At 36.3% G+C, this 19,802-nt stretch overlaps 1 protein-coding gene across 1 annotated transcript in view; it reads right to left on the bottom strand.

Annotated features, from left to right (window-relative positions):
• Window positions 1-19,802, bottom strand: part of GABBR2 (gamma-aminobutyric acid type B receptor subunit 2) — a gene marked incomplete at both ends in the record, with an annotated part of 453,856 nt that overhangs the window by 183,212 nt on the left and 250,842 nt on the right. The window contains one exon of the mRNA XM_083878236.1: window positions 10,467-10,527. Coding sequence (XP_083734362.1) covers window positions 10,467-10,527 — 61 coding nt within the window. The remainder of the gene's footprint in view (window positions 1-10,466; window positions 10,528-19,802) is intronic.

The following is a 19,802-nucleotide window of genomic DNA, read 5'->3' as shown; positions in this document are numbered from 1 at the left end:
TTTTCATTCTGGCAGTAGTTTGAACTAAATCACTGCTAAATCATCTGTGGTGGAATCACTTTGTTGCAGGTAGATGTAGTAGATCAATCTAATGAAATAATTTACTTGTGAGGAATTCATCCCTTGTCCTCTATAATCATTTAAGGAAAAAATTATACATGCGCTCTAGTTGAAGATAACAAATACCAAGATGGATGGAATTTCTAACAGACATTTTTGTCAACAGTCCACACTCATGTTCTCCCTTTGGCTTAAATTTTTGAAACAGTAGGTCAAGAGTAAGAAAAGTATGACCCAGTCCTTTCATTGCAGGGGCAAGGGGACATTAGGGTCCATAGTAAGCTTTTAAAAAATGTTTTGCCTAAGTCCAAAATGTATGGGGTGTGGCTGTTGTAGGGTTTTTTGACTCCCAGACTCTTTAATAGAAAAGTCTTAAAAATTAGCTTATTCTAAGTCAAAATAGGAGATTAAAAAGGTCTTTACTGATTCTTAGAACAGAGAAATGGGAAGCTACTATTTCCTGAACTGGCATCCCCACTTCATTTCTTTCCAAAAGGAGGGTAAGAAATTCCTGTTGGAGCAAATCATCCCAATTCACTGAAAATAAACAGATAGATGTTTATCACAGATGTGCAACAAATTCAATATAATTATATTCGATAATGCGATTCAAGCCAGAAAATAACACCTGTGCCATTGCGAACTACTACAAAAGGTCAGACATTTAGACAAAAATCAAAAGATTTCTCCCAAATCTATTAATTACGTGTGCTCATTTTCTATTACATGTTGACAGAATCAGAATTCTTTAATTCCACTTTGGGTAGCATTTTAGAAATGCTTGAGTGACTTAGAAATTAAAATGTACAACTCAGTTGTCTTTCCCCCTAACATTTTTATCTTTTGTATTTCTTTCATTTAGTCAGTCTCTTCCATACAAATAGATAGACCATAGAGGGTAAAAAGTAAGACACTGTGATGATATACTGAAAGAGATTATTTTTTCAAAAACTAAAATGTCTTCCTAAAGAAATAGGTGCCAACACAATGACAACAGGATGTTCTATGATTTGAAATTAAATAAGCATTTGTAATGGTAGAAAAAAAAATAAGATTAGGATGAAAAAAAGGGGACTAGTAAATTTGAAAAGCAGCTTAGCCTTTCTGTACCCTTAATAAGGAGCAAGTACCTGGATTTAAACTGCTTCTGTACTCCCAAAGTTTTAGTACAAATACCTATATGAATTTTGCAGCATACAACTCATAACTGCCTTTGGTCACCTACACAGCGAAAAAAATCCATCTTCACTCTTTTTTTTTTAAAAAAAAATCTTTTTTCATCTCCCTTATCTGTAATAGATCAGAGTTGTTTTCTCATAACACCGTGATGACATTGTCTGCCATCCCTGAAGTAGCTCTATGAAGGAAATTTTTGTCAAATATACTTTGTTATAAGATTCCACAGATTCAGAGATCTTTTAGACATTATGTAATTATCTTCACATCTGAAGCCTACAATTTTACAAACCTTAAGATGCTGGCTTGGTATACTACTCAACAATACTCTGTTTTGTCTGTTCAAATGGTAATGTCATATAATAAATCTATGTCCTTTTAGTGACCTAGATAAACTTAATTTCCTTCTTTTCCATTCATTAAGAATAAAAGTTGTTCTATTTCACGGTTCTGTAGATCTTGAGGAAATATTTAAACTGCAAGTTCAGGATGATGTCATTGCAATAGATTGAATTCTCTATTAATTGCACCAAATTAAACATTTTCCCATAATATATACCAGAATTTCATGAGTTTCTTTCAAGTCTTCTGGCTCTTTTTATCCCCATGTAGTGCATTAGAAATTCTTGGAAAAAAAAGCATCTCTCTGAGATGTCAAGGAGAGAGATGTGCCAACACACAGCTCTGCAGAGAGCAGCAGCTCATGGCCTCATAGCCCTCAAGAAAACCTCTGTCTCTTCAAAAGACAGGGAGGACTGAGTGGTGACAGGGAGGGACAGCACTCCACATCACCTGAAATAGAACATCTGAACAATTTAACTATAGTAGAAGTAGGATTCTGAATGCCAATTGCAAAAAAACTCAAAAAAAAAAAAACCAGTATAGTTTAAATTACACTGAATTCTTTCAGTTCTTAGATACCATTTCTTCAATGGGGTACTAATTTCTGTTGACTTTTTGAAGCTGGATACTTCAGTCTTTGGTAGAAATTAATTCTTGTAAAAATATTTTCCATTGCTTTTCAACATTTTTTCTTTGCTGTTACATTTGAAAGTTAGTCTTTTTTTTGCTCAGTAATTAAGACATCTCCTAAGACATTTTTTGCACAACATAATGACAGAGACTTATCAGATCCTGCAAAACACTTTTGCCTAGGAGTACACTGAATGAACTGAAGTGGAATCCTATGAAAATTACAGCTTTTTCTGTGATGAGTGTGCTTGTCCCAGTAATAATTTTTTGCACAGTTCAAACCACCTCTCAAGGGATGAACCGCTCTGTAAAGCACAGGCACAGAAAAACAGTGATAAACAGGTCTCCCCTGCTCCTCACAGGTGCCTGGGGGAAAACAATGAATGCAACTCTTCCCAGCAACCCTGTCATGCTCACTGCAGCTTTGGGTGGCACAGAAGTACCCAGCTAGCCTGCAATTAGTTGGCTTGGATGCTGATAGCTGCAAATATCAGCAGTGCTGATACTTGTGGCCCCCTGTAGCTGTGCTCCCAATGGAAAGGTTACCTACCAAACCGCTGATTTTGCCCCAGGCAGATTTCCAGCTTCCAGTCTGCTTCATCTTATTGTTGCTACACTGCTCTCAGCACTGCAGTTGGCCTGGTTAAAGCTAGCTCAGGTAAAACTAAACAAAACAAAACAAAACAAGACAAGCTGCCATGACGACCAGCAGATGCACATCAGTGTCTCCATCCAGCATGTCCTCCCTGGCCTTGCAATTTATATCCACACAAAACAGCTTGCTCAAAATGAGGTGACTCAAGTAACTCCCCACACTTAATCCCATTATTCTGACTTTGTAAATAATTCCCTATGACCCCAAACAATTTCTATAGCCCTTATCTGTCCTTTCTCCCGTTTGACAGCACAAGTACACAAGTACACAACTTGAATCTTACTACATTTTTCTGTGTCTATAAAAACAAACCAAATGAACACAAACCCCAACTCCTAATAAATAATGCCAACAGATTACAGGAGAAATAACTGGCACAGGGGGAAACATTGCTGCTGGTAGGTATGGAACAGAACAGAAACTGTTCTGTTCTGTCACAGAAATGTGTCAAAAAAATCTGTCAATAAAAGGGGAAAACAGCTACAAACATATATTAAATATAATCTCCTATATGGTTTCATCTGACAGAGGACAGTTATAAAGGTGAATGAAATACTGATAATAAAATCACAGGTGATCTTCAGTGCTAGTGAGGTACAGCATAATATATAAGAGAAAATGAATATCAAGTATATAAATGCAGCTGTTGGTACTAAGTAATTAAGACCATCAAGGATGAGGCCTTGGACTTACTGAGGCTGGTTCTTTGAAAACATCAGTGCTTTGCTCACTAGTTCACAGAGAGTCAAAAAGAGGATAAATGTGGCAAGACAGAATATTGTGAAAGCAGTTAAAGTAATGCAGAAAGGTCATTCAGAAAGGAGAGCGATGGAGGTGGACCTTTCAGAGCTGTGTGTGGCTCTCATTAAGCCCTCGCAAAAAAAAAAAAAAGAATATTAGCATCAGGAAAGGTAGAGGCTAATTAGAATTATAGAGCAGCTTTTACATGATGAAAAAACTAAATGGATGACAAAGACTTGCATTTCTAAAGAGACTCATTGATAAGAGAGATCTGTAAAACATGAACAATGTGTAAAAAGTAAGACACAGTTATTCACTGCTTATCACATCACAAGAAGCAGGGTATGCCCCGTGAAATTCTACGACAGTTGATTTAAAACAAACAGATGGAAGGGTTTTAATCATTACACGCATAATTATTTTGTGAAACTCATTGCCAGTAGATCTGTTGAAGGCTGAAAGTAAAAATGGATTCATGAAAGACATGACAAATTGATAGACAATAAACCAACATACAATGATTGAACCTTATGGTCCAAAGACACCCTCCAGCTCAAACAGACATGGAAACACTGCCTTTTGGAACTCAGAGTATAAACCATGCACCTGTTCTGATACAGACACCCACCCATAGGGAAGACTGATCATATACTTGGGAAATCCAAGCTTCAATTCACTTTCTGCCTGAGGAGAACTGTAATTTTCACCTCTTTGTATTTATAGATACATACGGATAATGATTTTTCACTATTTGTCTTGCTAAATCCTTGTACAACATAGAAGAAAAATCCAGACTGAGAGTCCACAAGACAAAGGGTGAGTGGCCCTGACACCTGTTACCAGTTTTGATACTCACTTGGCTGAGGGTCACAAGATTTACATTCAAATAAATTGGATTTAAAGGAAAAAAGAAAACAACAGAACACAGAACAGATGGAAGAGCAATTAAATTTTATGTTTCCTCCCTACAAATAACTAATGACAAGTCTAGGATTTCATGCCCATCCTATGTCTCTTACTAGAAACAACAATACGAAGTACAACAAATGGTGTTAATAGCATAACATGGACGAGTATTTGTAAATAAGGTGCCAGAATCACATTGTAGACACTGCAGAGGAGCAACAGTCCGGAAGAAATATAGTTGGAGTAGTAGAGAACTCAAGATGTAATAGAAGTCATCTGTCTGTCTCAAGGTACAATGAATACATCTACAGCATTCCAGAAGTCTGTTTAACTTGTTTTTCAAAACTTCCAAATACAGAAATTTTATATATTTTCCAGAGTTTAAATATCCTTTTCATTGAGAACTTTTTCCTAACATTGGCTCAAATCTCCATTCCTATTCAAGTCTTGTAATTCTCAGCCAGATGATGAGGGCAGGACAAGAAACTGTTTTATCAGTAGCCGTCATGCATTTTGACCATCTTCTCCAAGCAGCCTAGATATTTTGTTTTTTGTATTGAGGTATGTTCTTAATCTTCTCTTTGCTCTACACATTTTTCTTAAATCAGCACTGGACACAGTAGTTAGCTATAGCCTTTTGTGCACCAGGGAGATTAAAAGGATACTATTTGTTTTACATCCCAGTGGAGAAATTTTCTACTTTTCCAAGTTTTTGCTTATTCATGTTCATTCACCTACTGTAATCGTTAGTTCTTTTTATGGATAAGTATGGATTGGTGAATTGTTCTCCATTTTTTATTTGTCCAGAAGTTTGCTACCAATGTAGCATCAGACACATGATCTAAAAAAACAGCATACTTTTTCTCCTGATTTCTTCTTCAAATTCTTAATATTTGTTTGAATCCTTGTCTATTCCCCCCCCCTTGGCCTAGCTGACTCTCCCAGAGACCACTGTACATTTTGATAATTATATATTCTAGTTCATCTTCTTAATCAGTAATGTCAATATTTAGTGACTCCAGATTTAAGCACACCTTTTCAGAGTTCTATTTGGTATACCTCTCCATATAGAAATGTGACTTTAAATCAGTTTTGTGGATGCTTTTATATTCATATAGATCACAGTCTAGTGGAAGGTGTCCCTGCCCATGGCAAGATGATCTTTAAGGTCCCTTTCAACCCAAACTATTTTATGATACTGTGAATTGATCACTAAGCTAAAAAAGCCTCTGGTCACTAAGGCATGGACAGTTACAATAAAATAAAGTACTACAGTAAAATATAGTACACTACTCATATGGAGATAAAAATGGACTGGATATGGAACAGCATGAAGCCTACAAAATACACATTCATGTGATTACATGAGTGAGTCCATATCTCCTGTTAAAATGTGTCAGAAATAAGCTTTCTGACTTCTCCAGTAATTCCCTTGTTTGCTTGAAAAATTATAGTTTTTTATGATACTGTGATCTTTTCCAGAAGGACCCAGCTCAGAATCCTCTGCCCAGGATAAACAGTCCACAGTTTAATTTACATCTTTATTACTCATTACATACTAGCAATTATCTATTGATCATTACTAAAAAATTGCTCAAACGACAGAATTCTGAATTTCTTTATGTACTTTTCTTCCTAAATTCATATCTGGATATTTGAAGGTATTCCTTAATCTTAAATATCTTAATATTTATAAGGAATTTTTATTCTGACTTCTTAATTTTTTTGCAGAAGCAGTGAAATATGGATCCACTGATTCTGGATATTTGACACCACATTTTCCATACACTGTGTCTGAGTTTTCAGAGCTCTTCCTAAGTATTTTCTATTCATTGGATTATATTATTCCTTCAACATTATCATAGAAAAAAAAAATCCACAGACTTGTTCTTTGGGTTATATACTAGATAGATGTTATATATTAAAAAAATATTCAAAGGCAATTAGTCTCATTATTTATATGTCTTTGTGGAAGGAAGAACCAAGAGTAGCTAAGAGTATGCTGGTCTGTATTTACATTAATAGAAGGAAACTTTTCCAGGGTTGGATTGATGACCCTGGAGAACAAGTTACAGACGAACCGAGGATTCAGGAAAGCAATCCGAGGTTCTTGAGTATCTTCCTCTTGACTGTAGAGTAGATTTGTTTGTCTAGTTTTTCTGATTAAACTCAGAGAAGAATATCTGAGGCTTTTACTGCAGAAGTTTAGTAAGGCTTTTTCTGAGAAGACCAAAAGTGTTACACTTTACAAGTCATGCTCTCCCTCTCGCTTGGTGCACAGATCAGCTTTCAACACTAACAAATGTCATACCACATTACTTGGCTAAATGAGTTGAAACATTTAAATTCTTCCCAGAAAGACACAGCAGGTGATCACTCACTTCCTTAATTTTTTTCCAATATCCAGTACCACACACTTTTGTTCCTATCTACACAAAGCCCGATTTCTGCACATTTCATTTGTATTTGTTTACAATTCTTTGATCGTCCTTTTTAACCTATTCCAACACAGATGTCTCTTAGGTTTTCTTCAATGCCTGACAGAAATAGGAGTTTGACTGAAAGCAAAGTGCCTTCTAGGCTGCAGTCAGATTAATCAGAAAGGATCTGCCAAAGTGAAACGTTTTGAAGGACAAGTATAGATCCGTTCTTGAAGCCCCTCTGTATCACAGCAATCTACAATCTCAGCTTTGTTACTGCCCTCCTTGCTCCTTGATACGCCGACAAAAGTTGTCAGGACTCTTTTTCAACTCTCACTAGACAAAAGATTTTGACCATCTACTTCAACTACATCTGACTATGAGAAGAGTTCCTTAATTTCCTTAACCCATGGAAAAATTGCCATTCATTCGGAAGGATGCCAACTTCAAACATCAGTTGGATATTTGAAGCTAAACTCAGCAAAACTAACAGTCTGCCCTTTATTTACCAGTAAGGTAAGGGGAGAAAATGCTATTATGTGTGCTTTGTATTCTCTGTTGCATACTAAATAATTCCTGGGAGGTATTTGTGATCTATAAAGCAGCAAGCAGTTTGGTCACAGCTATCTCTGGCACCATCTGTTTGACCACTTGCAAAAGTAACAGACTGCACAGAAGCTGAAAAAGAGGCATGACTAGCATGAGTTTGGGAAAAAACTGTATCTAGATCCAAAATTAAACCAGCTATTCAGAATTTCATCACAGTGTGTCAGCCATACTGCAGTTACCCCTTGAACCCTCACAGGCTGGTTTTCTCTTGCCTCTGGCAGATGTGCCTGTCTGCTTTTTCCATAGCCAAAATGTTTGCAGATAGTCTCATTAAAACAAAAGTTTCCAGAAAAGAACAGAACATTTAGCTCCTGAGACTGCCCTGCTGATTTTTCTACCCAAGCGAACGAGGAAAAGAAGTTTTGGCCGTATTCTGATAGACGATTACCTATTTATCTGTTTTATTTTTCTGCATTGAATGACTTCAACTGTGAACAACTGTGACAACTTCCATTCAAATTGTTAAAGAAATTATAAAGCTGCATAACTGAAAAAATTACTGTTGAAGTATGGAACACTAACACTGGTGATTCCCAATTATTATGTTTGGATAATAAGCTATTAATACATTTAATATAAGCTATATTCATAATTACAACTAATCTTACAAAAGCATTTACAAGCTATCTTTGATGTGGTCTTTTTTCCTTGAAATAATCATGATTTGTATTATATTCTTAAAAAAAACAACCCTTTATTCAATGAGTTGCATATCTGTCTCATGCTTGATCACTCCTAACAGCTACAAGTACAAAAGAAAAGCCCATTTACCATTTTAACCACTGGACTTAATTAACTTCTTTACATTACTAGGAACTTTCCCAATAGTCCAAGAATTATTAAAAGTTAATGAGAATGTTTCAGAAAGTTTCCTAACCAATAAAGGATTCTTATGAACAAATTAATAATGTCTACAATTATGCCACAAGTATTGAATATAAAAGCTTTGAACAAAAACAATACCAATAAAAGAAGAACAGAAAAATCCTTGATAATATTTAGACTATCATTTGTAGTTAAAGAAAAGAAAACTTTCATCTATGTTGTTATACTGTTCCTTATTTCAATTTCTCATACAATTTTGCACATTCTCTTTATTTCCAAAATGAGTGAGAAACTAAACAAAACTTGAGGCAAGCCTTAAGATGTGTTGACCGACTACTGCTTGCATGAGTAGAAATCCAGCTCTTCCCTGGCATTTCTCCATAGGATGCCTGAGTTAATTTTTTCTGTAGGTTAATTGGATATCTTTGATGATCAAAATACTGAGTATGTGCCTGAATCACTTCTGAAGTTGTAATTTTGCAGTTCCAAGGGATTTTAAAGGGGTGCCTGTCTCCTGTTTTTTTACTGATCTAACAATATTTCAACTGATGGTAAAACCGTTGGTGTTAAATAGTATCTGATATGAAACTGAAAATATTATAAAGAACCTCAGTTTGAATGGTTGGAGAAAAAAAATCAATATAAAATCAGCTATCCTGGACTTCTACTGGTCTTCTGGATTAGTTCAGAAGATATATATATATATATTGCACCTCCCCATGATCCCAAATTATATCCTTAATGTGCATATGGAACATGCCAAACTTCTTCCTCCCTCAGGTGTTCCAAGAGGGTACAAGTAGCTACCTTAGGCAAAATGCATTAGAGCTTCTCAAGACTTATGAGGAATAAACACCTCTTGTAAAAATTTTCTCATGATTCTTTCATGTGGCTGTAAACACGGCTATTATGAAAAAAGAAGGGAGGCAGGAGGAAGGAGGAAGAGGAAGCAATCAATATTTATCATTAGTGTTGAGCAAGAACTTCTAAATTACATTACCATGAGATGATGTTTGAAAAGTTTTAGTGGGTTGAAATGCTTCCAGGAACACAAGTTAATAGCATCACTTACAGTTGTGAAGGCAAGAGCAATTCTGAAGATTGCTTCAGTAATTCAGAATGAGTAACAACAGAACCCCTCAAGTGCATTGCTGTTCATTAATAATAATGTCCATACAGCAGACAATTTCTGTTTAAATAATGAGCCTTTGTAACTTGGTCAGCAGGATTATGTTTAAAGCGCTCTCCTGAAAACAAAGGGAGAGCAAGCTTCTCTTCCATTCATTGTATGAAAACAATTGGCCAGCTTATGCCTATCCTCACAAGACCATCGAAACACAATCATCTCCTGTTTTATCTCAGCCTAGCCTAGGAAAAAACCACATGGATTGCATTCTATAAACTGCAGAAACAACTACAACATGAGTCACCATTTCTGTAGAAAGCTCTCCCAGCAAGTGCCTCATCCTGGCTGCAAATGGCCCCTGACAAATCCCTGCGGCATCATTTGCGGTCTCTGCCGTGGAGACCATTCCCTGCGGGAGCAGCTCAGGCTGAGAGGATGCAGCAGGCTTGGTGAGTTGTGCTGTGGAGCATGTTGCCTCCAAGGGACGAGGTCAGCAGTTTGTGTCCTCTGCACACTGAGCGACTGACTCCTGAAGCAACTTTTAGCAAGCAGTTGCAGAATGTCAAAAGTGAGTCTTCAGAGAGCGCAAAAACTAACTTGAAAGATCTTACCAACAAAAATCGTCTCTAGATTCAATTTCACATTCATTTTAAAGAAACAACTGTATTAAGAAGTGGATACTTAGCTGACCAGTAGGCCTTTTTAAACAACTACATGCATAGACAACTAGATGTGTAGTTTCTATAAATATTGGGACTGTCATCAAGAAAAATTCTTGGAAATACCTCACAGCACTCAAGGTTCAGAACAGAGCATTTTAAACAGGTAACAAAAACTTAGCAGGTTCCTTTCTGCATCTTCCAAGCAGTTCTTTTCCAAAATAATTGTACTTTTTAAAAAAATCCTGAAACAAATTCAACTGACACATAAGTTTGAAACCGCATATACAATATAATGAAAATTGCTTGCAACCTACCTTGGAATTGCGTAAATTTAATTGTTCCCATCCTCTCTCCATTTCTGAAAACAACTTCACCCTAAATAAAATAAATAAACAAACACCTTAAAAGTTTTATACATCTCTCATAATATCTCCAGTTTTTCATTAACATTTTAATTTCCATTGACTATTAAATTACCAAAGCAATGATTAAATTCTGAAGATAGCAGATTCAAACAGATTCCAAATAACTCAAGAACATCTCCTTAAGGCCTTTTACAGATTTCAAATGGCCTTAGAAAGTTGGTCAGTGTTGCCACTCACTTTTCATTTCAAGGAAATGGAAGCCCAATAAAGCCGGTGGATTACTGAATTTCAGACAATGAGAGATATGCAAACAACTGATTTTCACTGTTTGCTTTACAAAGGATGTGTAATAACTTTCAAAGATCACACAAGAAAATATTTTCCACTTCATTTATCCATCATATAGTTCTCAAAATGGCTCTAGAAGCTATTTATCTTCTCTTATATACTTACCCTACTAGATTATGGATACCAGTAATTCCTACAGCTTGGTTTTGTACTATACCAACATGTATGTCTTAGTATTCATTTTCATTGTACTGTCTTTATGTCAGTACTACCATTTGTGGTGCTGTACACTGTTATTTCTCAATATAATGGTCAAGAAATGCTGAAACCTCCTCACATATCCCTAGGAAATTACTCCCATTTTTTATACTATCTTTCTGGATTAAATTAAGGAAAGATCTTGTTAAATTTCCTCCTTACTTCAGCTATTTCATAATTGAGTATGAGAGGGTTTCATTCATTTATGGTAAGTATTTTTAATATTTTGAACCTGTAGTGGAGAGCAGAGTGCTGTCAAGGTAGATTGCTGTTCTACTTCATCCCTGGTTTGGCTTATTAACACCATCTCCATAAATCTCTTTTTTTAAAGACATTAGAGTAAAAGAAACCAAACGGTAAACCTGTGAGGCTACAATACATTTCTCTGTGCCAGCCTGTCACTTTCTGGATAACCCTTTCTGGTCACTGAAGGCCTCTGAAATACTGAAGTCAGGTCCCTGCAGGAACAGTACAACAGTTTTGTAGTGCAGCACACCTCCTCCTGCCCATTTTCTACAAGCCACAAAACACAATTTCCCTTTGATAAATGGGAAACCTTAAAAAGTGTAAGCTGCACTGTGCTAAACTTAAAGAATCAAAACCCCTGATCTCCTGACTATTTTATAAAAAATAAAAAATTAAGTTTGAAGCAAAAGAAGTGATATAAATAGACAATAAAATGTTGAATTTAATTTTATAAACTACAGCAATGCTGGTAAGAAGTAAGCCAATCAGCGTTTTAGAAACCTGTCTTTAGGAATTATGTGCTGATTTGTGGCATGAGAAGTGATATATTTTCTGATGATGTTCAGAATGGCTCATCAAGCCTTTTTTTTGCTACTGAGATAACATATCATAAGATTTAGCTGGAGAGGTGTCTTCTTTACACTTGAGATTCATAAATTACTAAAAGTGTTTTTTCTTTATTTAAAGTGGCGGATGTTTGAATAATAGATATTACTAATACACACATTAAGATGAGATATTCCAAAAGCCAGTCTTAGAACTGTTTTGTCCTTTCTTTTTACATCACCACACACTCCAGCATCTGTGCCAGTACAAATTACAATCATGGTGTGACCCACCATAAAGCCTAGGTCTTACGAAATCTATGTGAATATAGCAACACACAAAATCCTCTTATACCTTCCATTGTGTTTTGGTGAAGTTACATAGCCTATTTAGATACTGATTAGCAAAAGGATCAGTGATTGCATAGAATTAAATAATGGAATTAATGTTAATTCTAACTTCTTCAGAACATGATCATCATATTCAAAAAATATTTCTTGATCAAGTAAATATTTTATTTCAAGAGACGTAAAATAAGACCTGGATCCTGGACAAGCATTTAAATCAAGTGCACAAGTGAATAAATTGCATTTAGAGCAAACCCCACATTTTACTATATATTAAATAGTTAATTATCAAAGCTTTCCTCTTCCATTACACAGAGGTCATCCCAATGGAGACCAACAGAAACCACACCGGTGTTTTGTTGCCTATTTAATCTTCTTCAATCTACCATCTACATTTTTTCTTTCTTTACTAGTTGTAAAAGTGAATGCCAGAGTAAATACCAATCTGCCCAGCTGAACTCCCCAAGTTTGAGCTGTGGACAGGAATCTTCACACTAGCAATGAACCTTGAAAAGTTGATGGGGAGGAAATAGAAAGTTTATGGCTTGGAGTCCAACAGACAGAGATGTGAACCTAGGGTGGAAAAGGAGTTGAATGAGCTCAGCCTGGCACAGTCTTGCCCCCACTGGATACTGTTGCTGGTGTATAGAGCCACCACCGCACACAGAGTTTCAATTTTTTTGCTCCAAATATAAGTCTGCATTTGGGATTCATTGCAGCTTCATAATTCATCATACAACCTTACACAGGTGTACTTTATTTAGTTTTCCTAAATGTATAAACAGTACTAGTTAAGTGTAAAAACAAGTTAAGTGACTCAAACAATAGAAATATAGAAGCTTATATTGTAGGTTTTTTAGGTTTTTGTTTGTTTGTGTTTGTTTATTTGATAGATCTATGAACTTCTTTCCCTCGTAATTGTTTGTCTTTTTTTTTTTTTTTCCTTTTATTTTTCTTCCCTCAAAAACTTACAGTGCTTGAAAGTCCTTTACAAGTGATGAAAACCAGACTGGACCATACATTTCAACAGCATCAATCTCACACTTGCCATATAAAAGGACATCATCTCCTGATTTCTTCTGAGTACCATCATCTTTTTTGTGCTCTGTTTTACAAACATATATATTGATTTGTCTACTTTTTTACACAGAGTAACTGTTTCATCCCCTTAAGGAAAAGGTATTTTCTACTCTCCTTGGATGTAGAGTCTTTCCCTTTTATCTTAAGTCATTAGTCCTTTATTTGTGGTCACAATAAGAAGTTCACATTGTCCAATCACACTTACAAATTATTAGCCAACATTAGGTTTATTTCAGACACATGGGACTTCCCCCATCTTTACAGCAGTCATTTGTCTTTACTTGGAAGGAGCTGTACATTATGCCTCCATATTTTTTTCCTGGTGGTTAAAAAGTAAGTATCTTTGCTATATAATGAACATGTCATTTAGTTCTTTTTGAGCACTGGCATTTATTACAATTTTCTTTGCATTATCTTTGACAGTATTATTATTCAGCTCTGGACAGAGGCCCATGCCAAATTTAGAATACTTTCATTCTTCATACAGTGAAATCCACAGCCAGCACATTTTTTCATTCACATCATAGTTTTCTTCATTTTCTTCATTCAAATCAGAGTTCATAAGTTTCTTAACTATCTTAACTACTCTCCCACTCAGAGCCAGGTCTGCACCCTGACCACCATTTCATTTACTGTGTATTTTCTTCTGCTGAGTATCTCAAACTTACTAAGCAGAGAAATAAGTGAATAGCATTTACTTCATGGTTTTCAGTACTATTCCTACAAGAAATTTCTGCTTGAGGCCATGTTTACTTCCTCCTTCAGCAGTCTTCCACCACATGGCACCAAACAACTATTTATTCAAGTGTTTATCATATACTCAGCCTATACTTGTTATCTTATTGTTGGTTTAAAATGTCATAAATATATATTCAAGCTAAATTAACAACACAAATACCCCTTTCATCAGAGGAAAGACCATGAGAATGTTGACAGAAATACCACAGCTGGATGCAGGACTGTTACACACCACAGGACTTCTGTGCCCTGAGTGTTTTCTGATGGGCCAATACATTTTAGAACATTGCTTCAGTTCCACTTCATTGCCCAGGAATCTGGGCTACTCTGCCCTAAACACAAATCATCTCCTCATATAACAGTGTTTAAAGCCAGTGGTTTTCCATGAAACAAGTTTAAAGTCAGTGGTTTTCCATGCAGGTTTCCATTTTTGGGAAAATACTTATGGTCACTTGTTTGTTTGAGACTATGCAGTCAAACCTGCTCCAAAAGTGACCATTAGTATTTTCCCAAAAATAAACTCATTCACTTTGGGGGTACTTGAGTGAGATATTTGATATCAAGTAAACAATCTAAATAAATGCATGCAGAAATATCTGAAATGCAATAAGATAACTATAACAACTGAAATGATGTTTTGCATATTTTTTTATATTCTTTATATATTTATATAATATATAAAATTAAATCTGTCTCTTTAAGTTCTGTGACATCTGCTGAAATCAAGGTGTACATCTGAAATTGTAGTTTTCTTACTGGACTCCAATAAAAGTACAAGCCAAGGAGGGTGAAGCATCCCAGGATAGGAAACCTAAGAGTTTGCTATCACCCAGAGGGCAGCTTAGTGGCCTCTCACCTTGCTCCTAACTGTACAGCTCTACACCTACCTAGTGGTAGCTCAGCATTCATCAGACCCCTGTGTGAGCTGTAGTGGTCTACTAAACCAGTAAAATGCATTCAGTGGGGGTGGTTTTTTTTTTTTGTTTTGTTTTTTTTTTTTTTTTTTTATTTTATTTTTTTTTTTTTTTTTTTTTTTAGGCGGAGGTGTTGGGTTTTTTCAGTTTTTATTATTATTATTATTATTATTTGTTTTTGTTTTGTTTTGTTTTTATTTTTAATTGCTTTGGTATGTGGGCGATATGTTATTTCTGAATTGCTGAACGAGAGCCAGCACAAAGGAGCCCTGGAAGGATGCAGGTACTGGCAGAAAGAGGTAGGAGGAAGAGAGCAAGACACTCTCTGTTAGCCCCAGATCCTTTCAGAATACTTTCTGTGTTTTCATGCAATTCACACAGCCTGCTACCCACATGTTGCACTCAATTGACTCATTCAGGACTCCTTAGCTACTGACACACCTTCCCTGACATGCAGCAAGCTGGGATTCTGTGGCTCTTGATTCTGCAGCTTGTGGGCAGTGAAGAGCTACACACTGGAATTCATAGCCACTGGAATTCTTCCACCCTCCAAACTTCATGTCCAAGACAGTGGTGTTTATAGAGAAAGGGAATATCATTTATTCTACCTAACAGGCTTTTAGCTCTGCAAGCATAACCTCACTTCTGAAACAAAACACCAGGCTTCCAGCTGAGGGCAGCTTATGCACAACTCTTCTGTTTCAACCTAGCTACATCACTCATTCAGCTGCAGACAAAGAGCTAAGCACAAGAGATGTAAGCAGAGTGCAAGAGAGGATACCGGGGAGACAGCAGAGAAGGTGTAACCTCCTGTGGGATAAAGAGGTAACCATCATCTTTGGATAAATGAGAGGAGAGCAGAAGACAAAGGGTGAGGAAAACTAAAATGCTCCATCAAATCAACAATGCTTCTCAGCCCATGATTTAATATCTTTAGACTGCTGTGGATAAAATGTTTTTAGAACATTTGATCAAAGCAGACTCAGTGACTGCAGCTTTTCAGGCCTTGAGACTATTTTCAGAAAAGGTGTTTCCTTCAAAATTTTCAAGATTAAAGACTAAAATCTGAAGTGGTTTACAATTCATTGGGGTGTCTTTTCTCTACCTGTTTTCTCCCTTATGACATTTTTCAAGAGCTTTGGGTAACTGAACACTGTTGTCTGGAGAGCAGCAAAGCAGCTCAAAGAGCAGAGTGAAGCTTAGATAAAAACCTAGTCTTGGCTAACATTTTCTAAATGAAGCAATATCACCATTCTCATCTAAAGAGAAACTTTTATTCTAGCCATGACAGAGCAGGCAAAAATAGCAGGAATAAAATGAACAGGCTTATTTCCATACATTGAGTATCCATTTGCACCATAGCAAGCATGCTGTGTTATGCTTAAAAAACATACTCACAAATAAGTTAGTTTCCCAAACACAAAACCACTGATTTTAGAGAAAAACAGTGTGGAAGAAGGAAGCTAAATTGCTGGAAGAGAATTGCTGAGAAAAAAAAAATGGTATTCATGACAGTGATGGGAAAAGAAGAATGAAGAATTTGCATTCATCAAATCCCTTAATATTGGAACTAGGAGGCACTCATCTATTAGGACTTTGGTCTAAAACAGAAAAATCAGTGATGTTTTTCACATTATTCCTTTGCACAGCAGGTAATGACCTTCTGAAATTTATATTCAGTGAGGATTACTTATATATTTGTTTCATTTAGAAACAGAGGACTAGGTTGTGACCCATCTACGAATCTCATGCGACACTTCATAAATTCTTACATAGCTTCTGTGAACTTTTGGTAGTCAGACAGGTAAATGGAAAATTATATCCCAGAGATAGCTCAGAGATCAGGAAATATTAATGATTTTTTAAATAGGTTACAGAAAGCCCTCTCATATGAATGAAGTATGGGATAAGCAGATGTACAGGTTCACATCAGAGGTAATTTGGAAATAATGAACACAGGAGAGAGATATATAAGTTCCCTCCCCCATGGCAAAAACTGTTCTGGGCAAAAATATCTGGTAATTTTAATAAAAAAGATGGGCTTTGTGTCTCATATTTGCCAAGATCTTTGTTAGCATCAGCTAATTCAAGTAGTCTGTGGCATTGCCCATTATGTTCTGCTTTGGCACTTGTCTACCTTAAATGCCTACAGAATAAATAATAGGGTTTCTCAAAATTTAAGAACAAAACAAAACAAACCCCAAAAAAAACCCTGATATATAAAATAATTTCTTTAGACTATCTCAAATTAAAATCATTTCCCAAAACCAAGTTTCCTGAAAAAAAGAAAAAGTTACTATGCATCTCCTAATATCATGACAGCAATGAGTTATATTCCACAGCTAGGCTGGAAGAAGTGGAAACTGAAGATCAACACCTACAGTTTCAAATTAAATGTAACACCTTTATGTACCTATCATTCATGTACATCCTCCATCTAGGACTATGTGGAAATATAAAGTACTGGAAGCCTTACCATCATTGTTTCATCATGCTGCTACTACACTCCCTTCTAAATAAGGAGTTCCAGTTCATTCAGCCTCTTCTTCCAAGGAGAGGCAATATTTTTTATTTTTTTTTATTTTGCCTATCTCCCCTTCTAAGCTCCTGCTACAATTTTATTTATTTCCTGACAAAGGTATAACTGAAAGACAGATGCTCTTGCTGTGCAGAATGGTGCCTTTATTTCTAACTAATATTCTAATATTTTGCTAGCTGTTCTCTACCATATTTCAGGGAGAACTTCAACTCCTATCTTATTTTTTTAAATATTTTTTCTCAGGAAAATGAACGAATCAGAAAGGGAACAGACAGAATTTCTTTAGTTAAAATTTCTTCCCTCAATCTCATCAGCATCCTCTATCATCAGTTGTCACTGCATAAAAGTGTGCTGTTGGCAGCACAATGACATAAAACCCAAACTAAGCTGCTCCATTAGATTAGCATTTAGATGCATCTAAACAATTTTACACAGCTATGCTGAAATGAGACAGCACAATCATAGCATTTCTTTCAGCACAGCAAGCAAAGGCATCATTTATGAACATCTGAGCACTCGGTTTACACACAGAAGCAAGAATAAGGGAATAATGTCCCTGAAAAGGTACCATAATTCATAAGCAGCTAAAAGGGGGGAGAAAAGGATGCTAGCCAGGAAATCATGCATCAAACAGTATCAGACTTGCTGGCCATTGCAGGTGAAGAAAGATGAAATTTTCATGCCTTGTTACTCATTAATGTGCTTTTACACACTCATCTGGGTTTGTGGCCAGCACAAGGCAAAGCAGTTAGGTATTCTTTGATTTTTTTATGGCCATATCATTTTCACCCATTGACAGAGTTTTTTGTGAGTCATCTGTCAGTGGTCAGGTAAGCTCTATGTTGTACATCATTAGTGGTTTTAGGTTTAAAAGCATGACAGGAAAGACATTGGAACGAAACATACATACTTGAGAAGCTATTTTGTAAGTTTTTTTTCTGACTACTTCAGAAACTAAATGACAGGCCCTGGAACAGTGTGCAACAAATGCTTTCAAGTATGGTGATATATATATATATATAATATATAACAGCGCTGACTGTTGGTATTTAGCCAATTTCCTCATCTGTGGTTGGCCTCTGAAGCACAAGAAATGTAATTCCTTTTCTCTTGACTCCATCTCTTCCAGGAGTGTGTAAAAACATTGATGTAAACAACCTGTCTTTCAAGGTGGCGAGTGAAAAGGAAACCATCTGAAGCACTGGGACTAGGAACTCAAGCCCTTCCCAGTGTGTATAAAAGAGTAAATATGAACTGCTGAGGTGTTGTTCAGAATTGTTCTTATGAGGTTGAGTCCCTGATGATTTCAGTTTCTAACTCTGTGTGTCTGTATAAACAGGGTAACAGCACATTATCTTCCACCACCACGTTTTTTTCCCACTGCTTTTGTAAGAATGAATCAGAAGAGATGGCAAAAAGCCTTTTAAGGACACCGCATTAAGCAGCCATCCCATCTCTTCAACAGTGCAATTTCATATGATGTTCTGAAGTAATTTCTTCCATTTTCTTTAAACTATATTAATCTCAGCAAAAAGCAGAACTGCACGGGCTATATTTCATTTGTTCTGATGATCACCCCAGTGACTACAGGACCCACTGCCTCCTCTCTGTGCACCTCCTGCCCGGGCTCTGTCACATTGGCTGGACACAGATTACTTTGTTTACTCTGTTCTTTCTAAAGAGCAGGCAGCCTCTGTTGTTAGGCAGGGAGCAGACAGACTCTGTTACTAGCAAGGTCTTCATATCCAAAGTAGAACACACTGGCGCTACCAATGTGCAACTGCTGAGCACAGTATCTTCAGACTATTATCTTTATCTAAAGTGAGGAACTTTAATTCAAAACCACCTTAACAGGAAAGGGGAATTAAAAAAATTTACAAAGACCAGGCAGCTTAACAAATGTCTTTCTAAGTATGTATACCTGTCAGTTGTGGATGATTCTCACTACTAGGTAGAGAAAAGACTATGACTATGACAGCCGACTCATTCCCAGTGTTACATTGCTACTTTACATCTGAAAATTTCCCCTGCAGGCAGAAGTGGAAACTGACCCTGACCGGGAAGACTCTGAGGTAGATTTTTGTAGCAAGCAGCCATCCAGGTCCAGAACAGTAACACTGATTTTCCCTCTTTTTACACAGTACTCTTACACAGTACAGCTCTTAATTCAATATTCATAAAATGTTTCTAGTTATTACAGTAGTTTAAACTTTACTTTGCCAAATCAACTAAGTTCAAAGCACATGGGAACTGACTATCCAGGACATCAATTTTCTAATACATTTCCCAATAACCATCACTGAAATGGGTCCATTTTTCATTTTAGAAT

Source organism: Zosterops lateralis (genome assembly GCF_965231275.1).
Source record: "Zosterops lateralis genome assembly, chromosome: 1".
Classification (NCBI taxonomy): Eukaryota; Metazoa; Chordata; class Aves; order Passeriformes; family Zosteropidae; genus Zosterops; species Zosterops lateralis.
Note: the sequence above shows the minus strand (reverse complement) of the source record. Positions and strands in the feature narration are given on the sequence as shown.